Genomic DNA, 13,698 nt, shown 5'->3' with positions numbered 1-13,698 from the left:
GATTGCAGTAACTCTTCCAAAATTGGAGTTCTCCAGCAGAATTGTGGACACCTTGGACGCATAAACTTTTAGTTTCTACTCTTTCAAGAATGTTTTGGATTGTGGTAACTTTTATGGCCGTACCACATTAAAAATAATGCTTTGTTACTGCTTATTGGATTAAAAAAATATTTGATTAAATCTGTTATTAGAATTATTGTCAAATAAAAAACATTTGAAAAATGTTTAGATAAAACAAAAAAGAAACGGGATAATTTCATAACTTCAACTTATATATAGAGCTATGATTATTAATACATAAAAAATATAGCAAAACAACATTAAAGTCCTAGTTTAACAACAACAAAAAACATACTAAATTGGTTAAAACAAGAATAGAAATATTATTATTATTATTATTATTTATACATGTGAAATATTCAATCCGAAAAGGATATTTTAATAAAAATTACAAATAATAAATATAACAATTGCAAAATTGGTGCAAGTACCAATTGCTATCCTAGTTAGAATGTCTCCTGCGTTAGGCAACAACAATACTAAAAGATAGTTTTCCCCTTGTTTTGTCTCAATTGTTTTAGCACTCAAAATAGCAGTCCTAAAGTCCACCTTTAAAAGGGATCTCTCACCATTGTAAAAGAAATGGAGAGAGAAGACATCCGATGAATGAACACAAACTATTCTCACTAACCTTCTTTTCTTTTTAAGACACAGCAATCCAAATCCAGCTCACATTCATATCCAATTTGAAACCCTTCCCCTTAAACCCATCTGTCGAGCCCTATCCTTCTGTTCATTCCCACTAACCAGCTACCAGCTTCTTAACACTCACACAGTCGGCCATACACTCGAATTTAAAGGGAGGGAGAGGGAGAGGGAGAGAGAGTTGTTGATTTTCTTTAAGGGCATCTATTTAAAGACAATTTGCAACTAGAAGACCTGTAAAGGATTGATACATAGCCGAACAAATCTGAGAACAAAAACACAAGATCAAACTGACGCTATTAATGCTTGTAATTAAAATTCACTTGAACCACATATCGCATCCTAATCTGACCCACGTTGTAGACTATGTACTCATTGTACAGCAAAGAACCCTGCAAAAAGTATTCAAATTACATATCAACAAAAAATTATGAAAATTGTGAGCGGGGAAAAAAACAGGAGTTGCAATAACAGATGTTTAACGGTCATATGAGTTAATATGTCTGAGTCGGCGAGTGCTTTGAATGCACACAATCATAGTTTGTACTACCTTTGAGCCTTGTTGCTCTTTGGGCTTCCCAAGGGGAACAACAACACCATCCTCCAGTGCTTTGGCATCTGAAAGATCTGGAGCAGTTCTACCAACTCCTTTTGTGCTGCAATAATTAGATTGACACTACATTTACTTTGCATTAGGGAAGAAAAAAAAACCGTATCAACCATGTTCTAATAGATTGCGATAGAACTCTGCTGTAAAAAGGACGAGAATGATACTGATTATAAATGGCAATGTCTCTTCACATACAACCTGCAACTTCAAATTTATGCTGGCAGTGTAAAAATAATGAACTAGTATCTGGTAGAAATTTGAATGTTTAAGGCAAGTAGATTCTATGTAAGGGTCAAGAGATGAGTCTCATCAATCGTGCAGACATAGCAACAGTTTCATCATGCGATTTCATTTCATCACTTCATTATAATTATGCATGCATGGCGCAACCAGGTAAGCATGAATAAAACTTTCAAATACAGCACAAAAACAAGACACACCTTAGCTTCCCCGATGGCAACTTATCAGCATCATAGTTTGCACATAATAGTTCAGCCATGTCTCCAAGAGCAACCTAAAAGCATACAGTCCAACAGTTTTATGAGAGCATCCAATTATTCAAAAGAAATAATTGCAGTCGGAAAAGGGATCATAGAAGTTTTCTTTAAAAAATTTACTAGCCTTGCAATTGTGCTATTGTTTCAGGCATTAAGACCGTGCTTACTATTATTCAGAAACTCATCAAGTGCCATGTTTACAATTATTAAGAAATGGACTAATAGAGTTTATATTTCCTTGAATGTTTTAGGATATGCTTCCTTAAATGTTTTAGGACTCTTTAGGGGGTTCTGAGGAGTGGATATTAGCACCCATATTTTATGTATCTGGAGGCTTTTTTAATGAATGAAAACTGTGTTGTTTCAGGTTTCTCTATGCTTTTAATTTCATGAATGCTAGTTTCTTGTGGATTCAATAAGTGCCTCTATGGATTCAAGTAGCCTAGTGGATCCTACATTCATCATCTTTTATCCAGTATCCTTTCCCTCTTCTTGTTCTCCATCAGAAACATATTATGCATTGATAAAGTTGAAATACTTGGTCGCAATAGTCATGGAAATATGTGGCACATAATTTCGAATAATGAACCCAGTCTTCAGGTTCCACAACGACAATACCAATATTTCCATGAAAAAAATTGGTGAGGCGACAATTAAGGAAGCGTCTACATCTTGTTGAGCAAGAATAGTCTGTTTTGCAACATCTGTATACGTCTGATCTGATCTAGCCACATATATATATATATTTTTTTAATATGATACTTTCTAAGGTGGTTTTCTAGAATAACCATACCTCACACAGAAGCAGCACACCAGCTGGAGCAGCATGATTTGCATAGCAATAATTTGCACTTTTGGAGAACATGTCAGCAAAGTAAACTCCCTTTCCAAACATGTAACCAGTTACTGGTGCTTCAGGGGGAGCAATACGCAAGCCTGGCAGTTTTCATGGCAGAAGTTGCACTTTGCAGTTATTGACAGGAAATTCATAAACACCCATGCATGGACACAATTACAGTAGATGCAATTGCACAGCATATACATGCAGATATTCAGAAAAACAAAAGCATGAAAGGATGACCTTGGGATAGAATGCCAGTCCAGTTTGTGAGGCGCGAGCCATGCCATAAAAGCATTCTATTTTTTGTGTTAGAGAACTGCTCACAAGAGTTAGAAGGTATTAGTTTACAACAGCTTAAAAGTTGCTTGCAGAAGTGAAAGTAACACAACTATGAGCATTTTCTAATTGTTAGATATCCAGAATGACTGCACTTCATGCACAAGTGTCTCTTTAAAGATCATGAAATCTTAAGCTTACAAATACATCAGCACAAATTCAATTTTTCAAAATGGCTATTTCAAGAAAATTGCTGAAGAGAAAAATGTTTGTATATTCTCCCTCCAAAGACATTACTTTCGTAATGAGTAGTTTTTTCCTGTCCAAAAAGACCAAATTATTTCATGATGAGAATGACTTGTCTGGATAGAAAATGCATCATTACCTTTCTGAAGCTTTCATTTTCATCCTCTCTTGAGACCTTGAATATTTGAGCAATATCAACAGTATACTGTGAATGTGTTTTTGCATGCGTATTCTGCAAATACATGGCAATCTTGCCACAGATAGGAAGTGTCAGTTATCAAGCAAAATGTTAACGAATTCAAAAAAGAAGGCACAATTTAATACTTCTATAGCAATTTTAGGGCGGAATTTTTAGATAGAGTAATCAAAATGGGGGTTGAAAACAACTCCAAATGTCACCACTGCACCTCATTCATCTCCTCCTCCACCACCAACCATTCCCCCAAAATAAAAACTCAGTTTCAATTAAAAAAAGAGAGAGAAAAGAAGAAACATCTAAATAAAAAAAATATTAGGAGCTCAAGTTGCTTAAATTCTAAAATTCTACTAAAGAGAATACCATTGCAAAGTCCTCAGAATAAACTTCAACTGGAGTCAATTCACAATGTAGCCGGTTGTAATGAGAATACAGGGGATCTTCCTACAAAAAATTGTAGAAACTTTGCATAAGAATACTTGAGAGCATGGTAGCGAATATGAAATTGAGAAGAGAAGAAGATAGTGGGCACCTCATTAATATACCACGTGCAGCATCAAAAAGAAAACTATGACTAATTAAAATGATTTGATGCAATTCATAAATGGAGGTAGCATTTGTTTTTTGATTTTTTTTTGAAAAAAATGTATCAGAAAAAACATGGGCACGTGAACAAAATCCAGCAGCACATCAATCCTGGGAATCATAATAAACCACAGTAACTGAGTGGCTAGAACAAGGTGGGATCATTTTCTATCTGCATCTATTGACTGTTATTATAAACTGAAAAGGGGAACTAGTTTGGATCGCTTTCTATTTTCATATATTACTAAGATTATTATTACATTCAAATTGAAATTCAGAAAATTTTGCAAAACACAGCATTTCCAGGAACTGAGAGCATTAATGAAGAAGACCTAAAAGATACCTGCATTCCAGGTTCATCCTCCAACAACTTTGTTGCAACTTCAATCTCGCCTAGGGCTTCAACCTGCAATTATGAACAGGGAGCTGAGGAGTGCGTTTTATAATTTAAAGAAATAAAATCAATTTCCATACAGAACCTCACCAATAGGCTTTAGTCAAGATAATGTATCTATTAGAGTGATAGATGGTATCAATATCACCACAAATCCTTTAAGAGTAATACCAAGGAAGACAGTAATTAGAATGACTTATCAGCCGACTGCAGGCATACTAACAAACCTAACTAACCTAAAAGCAACAACGGATGCTTGAGTTAAAAAAAGAAAAGAAAAAAAGGAATTACCATTTCCAGCTTGCATTTTAACTTCTGAGGAGTATCAATAACAAACTCTCCTGCCATAATCAAAATATCATACTACTTAGAGCTTTTCAGAAAAGAAGATAAAGAACACCAGTCACCGCATCCATAATACTTATTAGTCTATGGTTTAACGAACATTCTAGAAAGAGAGAGACTCACGCATTTTTTTAAATCCAAAATCATGAGGAATGACAGTGTAAAATTCTCTGCAATAAATTACGTCCATCAAAGATCAAAGTTTCTCAAACTTCTTCCAAGCCAGAGTCCAACATCTTAACATAAAAATAAATAAATAAATACACACACACACACACACAAAGTGAATGATGCAACCCATGTGCTTGTACTTACCCGCTTAGTTGTTCAAGTTTTAATCTATCTGCTGTTCCAATTACATCAGAAATCCTCTTCAGAACATCATAACCCTAAATAAATTCAAAGAAAATTAATTGGTTAGATATTCCATGGAATTTTTTTTTTAAAAAATCAAAACAAAGAAAAGATACCATGTTGTGCATCATACAATTGAAAAACTAAAAAACACAGTAGCCAGTATCTGCATTGGCTCCATCCTTGGTTCATCAGACAGATTCTGATATACAATAGCTAGGCAGGACCCAAAAAATACCAAATTGAAGTCAACTAACTATGAGTTATAGTTATTCATCTTATCCAGTACTCTTTAACTCCCAAACAAGGAATGTTATTGCTGGAAACTGCATCTACATTATCTTCGATGCTCATATTAGTAGAAAATAAGAGCTCTGAAAAGGGTGGAAAAAAGGCTTAACATCATAAGAAAAATTTGCATCCCATGCTGCTCTAACATCTAAAGCAGGACAGTCTGAAATTAGTTTTATGTTGATTCATCAACAAAAAGTATTTTTATAGTTCTCGTGATCTGTGATATCACTCTGTGTAGTAGTAACTTAAAGCATGTCTTCTACATAGTTAATCATTGCAGTTGTATCTTATAATTCATGAATCACGAGCACTAACTAGCAGATTATGTTAAAATGTCATGAAATCAAGGACATAGTAAAGATTATTTCCATCCATGGATCAAACACTCACCTTTAATACAGTTGACTTGCTTAATTTACCAAGTGGCAATTTATTTGCATTGTATCCTGAAAGATAAGACAAATAACATTCGATAGTGACTTTCAGGAGATGTTGTGATAAACTAAAAAAACAAAAAAGGCATATAGAACTGGATTAAATAATTCAGAATGAAAGAACCACCAATGAAGTACTACCAACGTTTGAAAACATTTCCATCTCAAAACACGTCTAAAAATTTAAAGAAACAAATTGAGCATTTGCTTTACTTTTGGATTTTATTGAAAGATCGAATAACCAACCTATTTCCATCATTTGCTGCTTCATCATACTAACATTACATATAAGAGAGATAAATTTGGCAACACGTGACTCAAGTTGTGTCTCCTGAGGTTGAATTGCTATAGCAGAGTCAAGCTTTTCTTTAACCTGAAAACAGAACAATTGTATCTCAAGAGCAGTGGACTACATGGCATGCAAAGTTCATTATTAGGGTGAAATCTGGAGCACCCATGTCTCACACACTTAAATTCCTCGTTAAATTTGACATCCCTCTCCATCAAAGAACTCAAGAAACCAAGATTGGTTACTATAGCAAACAAGATTCAGAATTATTGCATTTCCGCTAACAAGGTTTGTCTTGTTTTCCTGTTTCACATTTTCTTACTCTTCTCTATTGCCACCCTTCTTCCTCAAGAGAAAGATGGTTGTTTCAATGCTGTAATCATGAAAATATATTACACTTGCACTAGCTGAAAAGAGGTGGATATAGAGTATGGATGCAACTCACAACTGGCTCTTTTTCCTGCTCACTGTAGTCCATTTCCAACCAAGCATAGCACTTTGGGTAACATATGAACTCCTTTCGGTCGGACCAATGGTTCTTTGTCTTGGCGTAGAACTTCTGTTCAAACTCAGAAATAGCAGGATCTCGTGAAGTGTAGGGACCAAATAGCTTAACCTGACCATTCACCCCAACCCTACCCCATCTGTTATAGACCATATATCTACCACCACCATCAGATTCTGCAAACAGATTTTCATTTAAAAGAAAAGGGGAAAAAGGAGCAGGATATTAGCAAAACCAACGTAAAGCATCTGAAATTAATAAAGGTTATTGTCATGTATCACTTTCTGCTTGTGGAGCACTAAAGCCATGCAACTTAAGATTTAAACAAGAATTTTCCACTGCTATTTTCCATCACATATGCCAAAAAAAAAAAGAAGTGAAAAAGGAGATCCTTCAGAGTTAATTCACTTAAGTTGAACACGAGAGCTAATTTGAGAGAATTTTCAGCTATAGCAAATATAAAGTTCCTCGAAAACGAAGGTATGACAATTTAAATAACCACATCAGCAGAAGTGAAAGCTTGCCTAGAAGTTGAATCACATAGAACTTGTTATTGTTGTCCCCAACATTTGTCTGATTCAGCATTGCATCATAGACATCATCACCCTGCATCATCGCCCAAAAAGATGGGAGAAAAAAAAAACAGAGAGAGAAGCTCAAATCGTTGCCAGCAAGACACTAAGAAAACCATTTCAACCGATGATACTTAATCCTAACAATTGCTATTAAGTGATCCTAATAAAAACTGCTACAAAACTCACTATTTGCAAAACATGATACTCTGACTTTATCTGATCAGAAAGGAACTGATCTAGCACCGCTGCGCCCTTTTTCGTCGCAGTTACAATTTTCTCCTTTTCCTTTTCCTTTTCCTTTTCACCCTGTTCCTGCTCTTCTTCTTTTGCTGGAACCACAATCATTTTTTTTAAAAAAAAATATTCCCAATTTCAGAAACAGAAATTAATAAGAAATTTAAACCCACACACATAAACAATGTCTAACAAACTCCTAATAAAACCGAGTAATAAATAAATAAAAGTGAAGTTTCGAATAGAACGTTGAGGTGAATGGTGATTGTCTCGTTCAGCGTTGCAGAGCCTGTCAATTAATTGTCTCTTGGTTCCGGCAGTGGAAACTCCAAGGAGACTGGCCTGTTCGCGTAATTGCTTGACATTCATGCCCCGAAACTTTTCAATAGCCTTGATTTTCTCTGTCTCGTTATTAGAATCTCCTCCTCCATCTTCAGACTCCCTTTCTCTTTTGTTGTTACTACTACGTCCACCATCGACCGAGTCCACTTCTGACTGCTTGTTTTCTTGCTTGAGTGCCGATTCCAGTCTCCGCACCTGCAAAAAATAAAACAAGTCTACTATTTCTTTGTGTTTGAAAAAATGTATGAACTTGAGCAGAAGGGGAACGGGGTGAAACCAGGGAAGGCTTGGTTCCGGTGGTATCGAGTCCACGCTTAGCAAGTTCGGCTCGAAGCTCGTCTACTTTGAGCTTATTTGCCATTTCAAGGGTGGGGGGGGGGGGGGATTTCGAGTGTCTTTTGAACTTTAGAACAAATGGTGAATTTAAATGGAGACGTGGAGAGCACTTGGTGACCAAATGACGTCGTCGTTTTCGAAAGTGCTTTTAAAGTGTCCTTTTTTTTCTTATTTTTTTAAGAAGCTTTTCAGGTACGATATTGGCTCTACAAATTATCTGTTTCCAACTTATGAAAGATTAAGAGTGCGGTATTTTTTTATTTTAATATTAGTATATTAAAATATTTAAAAATATAAAAATTTAATTTAAATAAAAAAATTATTAATTATTTTTAAAAATAATTTTAAAATATAAAAAATAAACACTCTTGTTAATGATGCATATTGGTTTGAGGTTAAAAAAAGTGAAGGAATTGTGATAAGTTGGATTTTCCAATAAGTCCAATTTAAATTAACATTGCTTTCCGCCAAGCTTTTCGAGCACGCCAACACGAACGGGGGAATTTAAATGTAGAGCACCAGGAGACGATATAAACGTCCAAAGGTCCTCTGATTCACAAGGGATGCTTTATAGTTTATAGTAAAAAACTAGTTACATGCTCCGCGCGATGCCGCGTATCATTATTTTTTATATTTTTAAAAAAATCAAGATCTAAAAGTATTAGGTTTATTTACAAAGTTATACTCAAGAGTCTTAGGTTTGGTTGCAACACCTGACCCAAGAGTAATATTTATAATATTAATAATAACATTAAACTTAGGTTAACCCTTAACATAAAAGTGTCAGGACTGCAATACCATACCTAATAGCATTGGACGCGGGTATGGTTGCAAGGTCGTGTCATAAAATTTTGATAATTAAATAAATTAGTTAAATAGAAAAAAAAAAAGAAAAAAAAACCAACAGGAAAAAAAGAAAAAAAAATATGAATTAATTGGGTTAACCCTTCAAACCAGGTTAATCCATCATACCTTGAATTCACATCGTGAAAGTTTGATAATTAAAAAGAAAAAAACAAATTAACGGCTTAGCCCAGAATTAACTGGACTAACTCATCAAATCAGGTTAACCTGTCAAACCCAGAATCCGTGTCATTAAAGTTTGATAACTAAATAGAAAAAAATTTAATATTAATATATAATTTAAATTAAACAAAAAAAATTAATTAAAAAAAAATAAAAGGCATCAACCTTTTCATTGTGGACTGCATTGTGCAGTCCACTGTCGAAGGCATAAAAACAAAAAAAAAAGCTAAAGGTATTAGCCGAGAACTACTTAGAAAAAATAAAAAATAAAAGAAAAAAAACCTCTAAGAAGAAAAAAAAAACTAAATAAAAATAAATTTAACATTAACAAAATAAACTAAATAAAAAAATAATTAAAAAGAAAAAAAAAGTAAAAAAAAAATTTCAGGTTAACTCGTCAAACCAAGTTAACCCGTTAAACCTGGGATCCGTGTCATGAATGTCTGGTAACTAAATAACTAAAAAAGTGAACATTAATAAACTGAACTACATAAAAAAAATTAATTAAAAAAAAAATCAAAAAACAATTTTGGGTTACTCGTCAAACCATGTTAATCCGTTAAACCCAGGATCTGTGTCATGAAAGTCTGATAATTAAATAAAAAAAAAATTAACATTAACAAACTAAATTAAACAAAAAAATTTAAGAAAAAAAATTGACAGGTCAACCCAGAATTAATTGGATTCACCCGTGAAATCATGTTAACTTTTGAAATTCGGGATATGTGTCATGAAAGTCTAATAAATAAATAGAAAGAAATTTAACATTAACAAACTAAACTAAACAAAAAAAAATTAATTAAAAAGAATAAAAAGCAAAAAAAAATATATTATAGGTTAACTTGTCAAATCAGGTTAACTTATTAAATCCGGAAAACATGTCATGAAAATCTAATAATTAAATAAGAAAATTTAACATTAATAAACTAAATTAAACAAAAAAATTTTGTTAAAAGAAAAAAAAAAAAAAACAAAGAAAGAAACAAAAAAAAAATCCCAAAAGGCATAAAAAAATAATACAACTTAAAAAAAAAAAACCCACCTAAAAATTTTGTTCAAAGAAAAAAAAAAACAAAGAAAGAAGTAAAAAAAAATTCCTAAAAGGCATAAAAAAATACAACCTAAAAAAAAAAAAAAAAAACCGGGAACCTTCAGTGTTAAAGGAGTCAGTGTTTTACTGTGGATTGCACAGTGCAATCCACAGTAAAACACTGACTCCTTTTAGCTATTGTTATAACTAGAAACTGCCCGCACCGCGCAGTGAGTTAATTTTTTTATATAAAAAATATTAAAAAAAAATAAAATTTAAAAGTATTGGGTTTTTCTATAAAATTATATCTAAAAGCATTGGATCTATCTATTACTCCTAATCCAAAAGTTATAATTATAATATTAATAATAATATTAAACTTGTATGATCCAAGTTTAAGTGAGTTTGGTTGCAATATTAAACCCGAAACCTTTTAATATGAGTCTGGTTGCAAGGTTTTGTTATAAAAATATGATAATTAAAAAGGAAAAAAAATTAATATTACATAATAAAATTAAAAAAAAAATTAACTGAAAAGAAAAAAACAATAAAGCAAATCATTATTCTGATAAATAGTTTTTTGAGATCACAATAATTTAATGATCAGTAAACAAAACAAATCATAAAGTTTAGTTTTTAATCAAATCGATATTAAAAAGATAAAATTGAAAGAAAAAAACTACTTAAGAAAATGAAAAAAAATCTTAATCAACTGGTTTAACCCGTCAAACCTGGGATTTGTGTCATAAAATTGGAAGAAAAAAGATTGATGTCTTTTAGTTATAGTTAATTACAATATGTCAAGATGAAATTGGAAGAAAAAACTAATAAAAAAAAAAGAAAAAAAATATGAATCAACTGGGTTAGCCCACCAAATCAAGTTAACCCGTCAAATCTAAGATTTGTGTCATGTGATAACTAAATAAAAAAAAATTAACATTAATAAACTAAAATGAACAAAAAAAAGATTAATTAAAAAGAAAAAGAACAAAGGAAAAAAAAAACCTATAGAAAGAAAAAAACTAATGAAGAACAAAAAATCTGAATTAATCAGGTTTATCCGTCAAACTTGAGATTCGTGTCATGAAAGTTTGATAACTAAATAAAAAAAAACTTAATATTAACAAACTAAATTAAAAAAATCATTAAAAAGCAAAAAAAAGAAAAAAGCAAAAAAAAAAACAAACAAAAAAAATATTAATTTAAAAAAAAAACAAAGAAAGAAAAGCTTACATGAAGAAAAAAAAAATCTGAATTAACTAAGTTAACCCTTCAAACCTGGTTAACCCGTCAAATCAGGGATTCGTGTCTTGAAAGTTTGATAACTGAATAGGAAAACAAAAATTACGAGTTAACCCAAAATTAGCTAGGCTAACCCGTCAAACCCGGAATCCGTGTCATAAAAGTTTGATAACTAAATAGAAAAAATTTAATATTAACAAACTAAATTAAATAAAAAAATTAATTAAAAAGAAAAATTAGAAAAAAATCTGAGTTAACGCGTCAAACCCGAAACCCATGTAATGAAAGTTTGATAATTAAATAGAAAAAAAAATTTAACATTAAAAAAAAATTAAAAAAAAACATTCATTAAAAAAAGCAAAGAAAAGAACCATCTTAAAAAAAACAAAGAAAAAAGAAGAAAAGATAAAAAAAAAACACCCTAACAAAGTAAAAAGCAAAAAGCAACAAGAAAAAAAAAACAGCTCAAAAGACTAGCAAATTTAGTGTATTTCTAATCTCTAAGGCATTTTCTGGTGCAAAAAGAAAGAAATGGGAAAGCTGTAAACTGTAAAAAAAAAACAGGGTGAAATATGGTAAAGAGCTTGCCACGTAGCCACCAAAACTAACAAAAGAAAAAAGACCAGAATTTATCGTGAGAATGAATAAAACTCTCCCCAATAAATACCTTGAATCCACAGTAAAAAGTAGCACAAGAATCCATAGTGTGAACAAAACTTTTCTTGATAAATACTGTGAATTTACAGTAAAAACAGCACAGGAATCTACACGATTTTAGACACAATCTACATGAATTTACTGGCCAGTTTTAATTTTTTTTTTAATTATTTTTTACATATGTACGCTGGATCTAGACCAGGCTACGAATTCTAAAAGATAAATTACATCATTCACCCGTATTATGCTGCCGATAGAATTAATTTTTTTTAATGTCCAAAAAGAAAATGCTGCTAGCATATTTTATAGTAATTTATATATTCTTAAACAATTTAATATTAAAAAATAAAATAAAAAAATATTTTAAAAAATAATTATTACTACCTTTCTAAACCTCCTTTTAGCACAAGACAAGCTACCGTTGACAGCTTTATTCAAATAACAGCACAGTTTTTTTTTAATTGCAGTCATTGACTTTGTTTTTTTTATTTCATAACTTATGCGGACATTATTTTATATGTTATGATTTGTTTTACTTTACATGCTGTTATTTATTGTTGTTTTATTTTTTAAAGTATTTTTATTTTAGAAATATTAAAAAAATATTAATTTGAAGTAAAAAAAATAATAAAAAAATAATTTTTTTAAAAACATTTTTGAAATGTAAAAACAAACAGAATATAACAAAAAAAAAATTACATGGTTGAAAATGGAAAAAACAAACATACCATAATGCGCTGTTAGAATTGTGTTTCAAATTATATTTTATAAAAAGATATTTTTTATTTTTTAATATACTAATATTAAAAATATTAATTTTAAAAAATAAAAAATAATATTTTAATATATTTTCTATAATTTTTTTTAAAAAAAAAACAATCAGAAAAGGATTATCATTCTCCTTGGACCAAAGAAACACACATTCAGTACAGTACAGTACAGTACAGGGGATTTGATGGTAATGTAGTAGTATGCTTGTTAAGGAATTCTGCTTAACTTCTTGAGTTCAAATTTTAAGACTAATATGTAAGAAAACTTATTATTTTTAAATGCACCAAAGACATGCGTTTTCTTAAATTACTTGAAAAAAAACTCAATTAATAAATAAATTACTTGGAAAATACCTAAGAAAAAGCAATACTGGGTCAAATGTGCAAAACCAAGAGATGCTATGAGTTGTTCAAATGAAAAAAAAAAAGATTTTGTGATATGGTGCGTGGAAATATTGTAGCAGTTATTTTGTAAAGAGTTTTTTTTGTTTATAAATATATTAAAATAATATATATTTTATTTTTCAAAAATTATTTTAAAAATCAATATAATAAAAAAATAAAAAAATAATCTGAATTTTGTTTTAAAAAAAACCCAAGAAAGACAATTTCAAACATGACACCCAAACGGTGTCTTTTTCGAGGAAAAAAGAACTCGTTCAAGCGACAGTCATGTTAGGCAACCTGGATTTAAATCTTGCGCGAAACTCTTCAGGACAAGAGAGATCACTGTATTAATTAATAAAATCATTCCTCGTCATTTCAACAAATTATCATTGACGTGGCAATAAATGAGTGGGTTATGTATTGGTCCGTGTTATCTTCCATATTTTATTATACTACTAGCAAATGAGCACGTCTTGCTTTTTTGAGAAGCCGTTGAAGAACTCAAAAACTAAACAGTGCCAATGCCTG

General features: G+C 31.2%; 1 protein-coding gene across 1 annotated transcript; it reads right to left on the bottom strand.

Annotated features, from left to right (window-relative positions):
- Window positions 1–363: 363 nt before the first annotated feature.
- On the bottom strand, window positions 364–8,095 carry LOC118041472 (poly [ADP-ribose] polymerase 2). Its single transcript, XM_035048829.2, has 18 exons — window positions 8,000–8,095; window positions 7,629–7,917; window positions 7,333–7,475; window positions 7,096–7,177; window positions 6,512–6,747; window positions 6,024–6,150; window positions 5,734–5,789; window positions 5,011–5,084; window positions 4,819–4,865; window positions 4,642–4,691; window positions 4,300–4,362; window positions 3,735–3,815; window positions 3,315–3,425; window positions 2,894–2,969; window positions 2,606–2,748; window positions 1,756–1,829; window positions 1,256–1,361; window positions 364–1,097 (listed from the first exon to the last, which is right to left on the bottom strand). Exons 1-18 carry the CDS (start codon window positions 8,081–8,083, stop codon window positions 1,005–1,007), a joined length of 1,935 nt encoding a protein of 644 aa, XP_034904720.1. The 5' UTR covers window positions 8,084–8,095; the 3' UTR covers window positions 364–1,004.
- Between the last annotated feature and the right edge of the window lie 5,603 nt (window positions 8,096–13,698).

Source organism: Populus alba, chromosome 14 (assembly GCF_005239225.2).
Source record: "Populus alba chromosome 14, ASM523922v2, whole genome shotgun sequence".
NCBI lineage: Eukaryota > Viridiplantae > Streptophyta > Magnoliopsida > Malpighiales > Salicaceae > Populus > Populus alba.
This window is presented reverse-complemented; position numbering and strand designations above follow the sequence as displayed.

What these genes read in the sequence shown, in the direction of transcription:
- LOC118041472 (XM_035048829.2), bottom strand. Translation starts at nt 8,083, where the DNA reads ATGGCAAATAAGCTCAAAGTAGACGAGCTTCGAGCCGAACTTGCTAAG. An exon ending in CAATCACCATTCACCTCAAC is followed by an intron (nt 7,476 to 7,628) that starts GTTCTATTCGAA and finishes TTGTGGTTCCAG; the next exon opens with CAAAAGAAGAAGAGCAGGAA. An exon ending in ATTCTGAGGACTTTGCAATG is followed by an intron (nt 3,426 to 3,734) that starts GTATTCTCTTTA and finishes ATCTGTGGCAAG; the next exon opens with ATTGCCATGTATTTGCAGAA.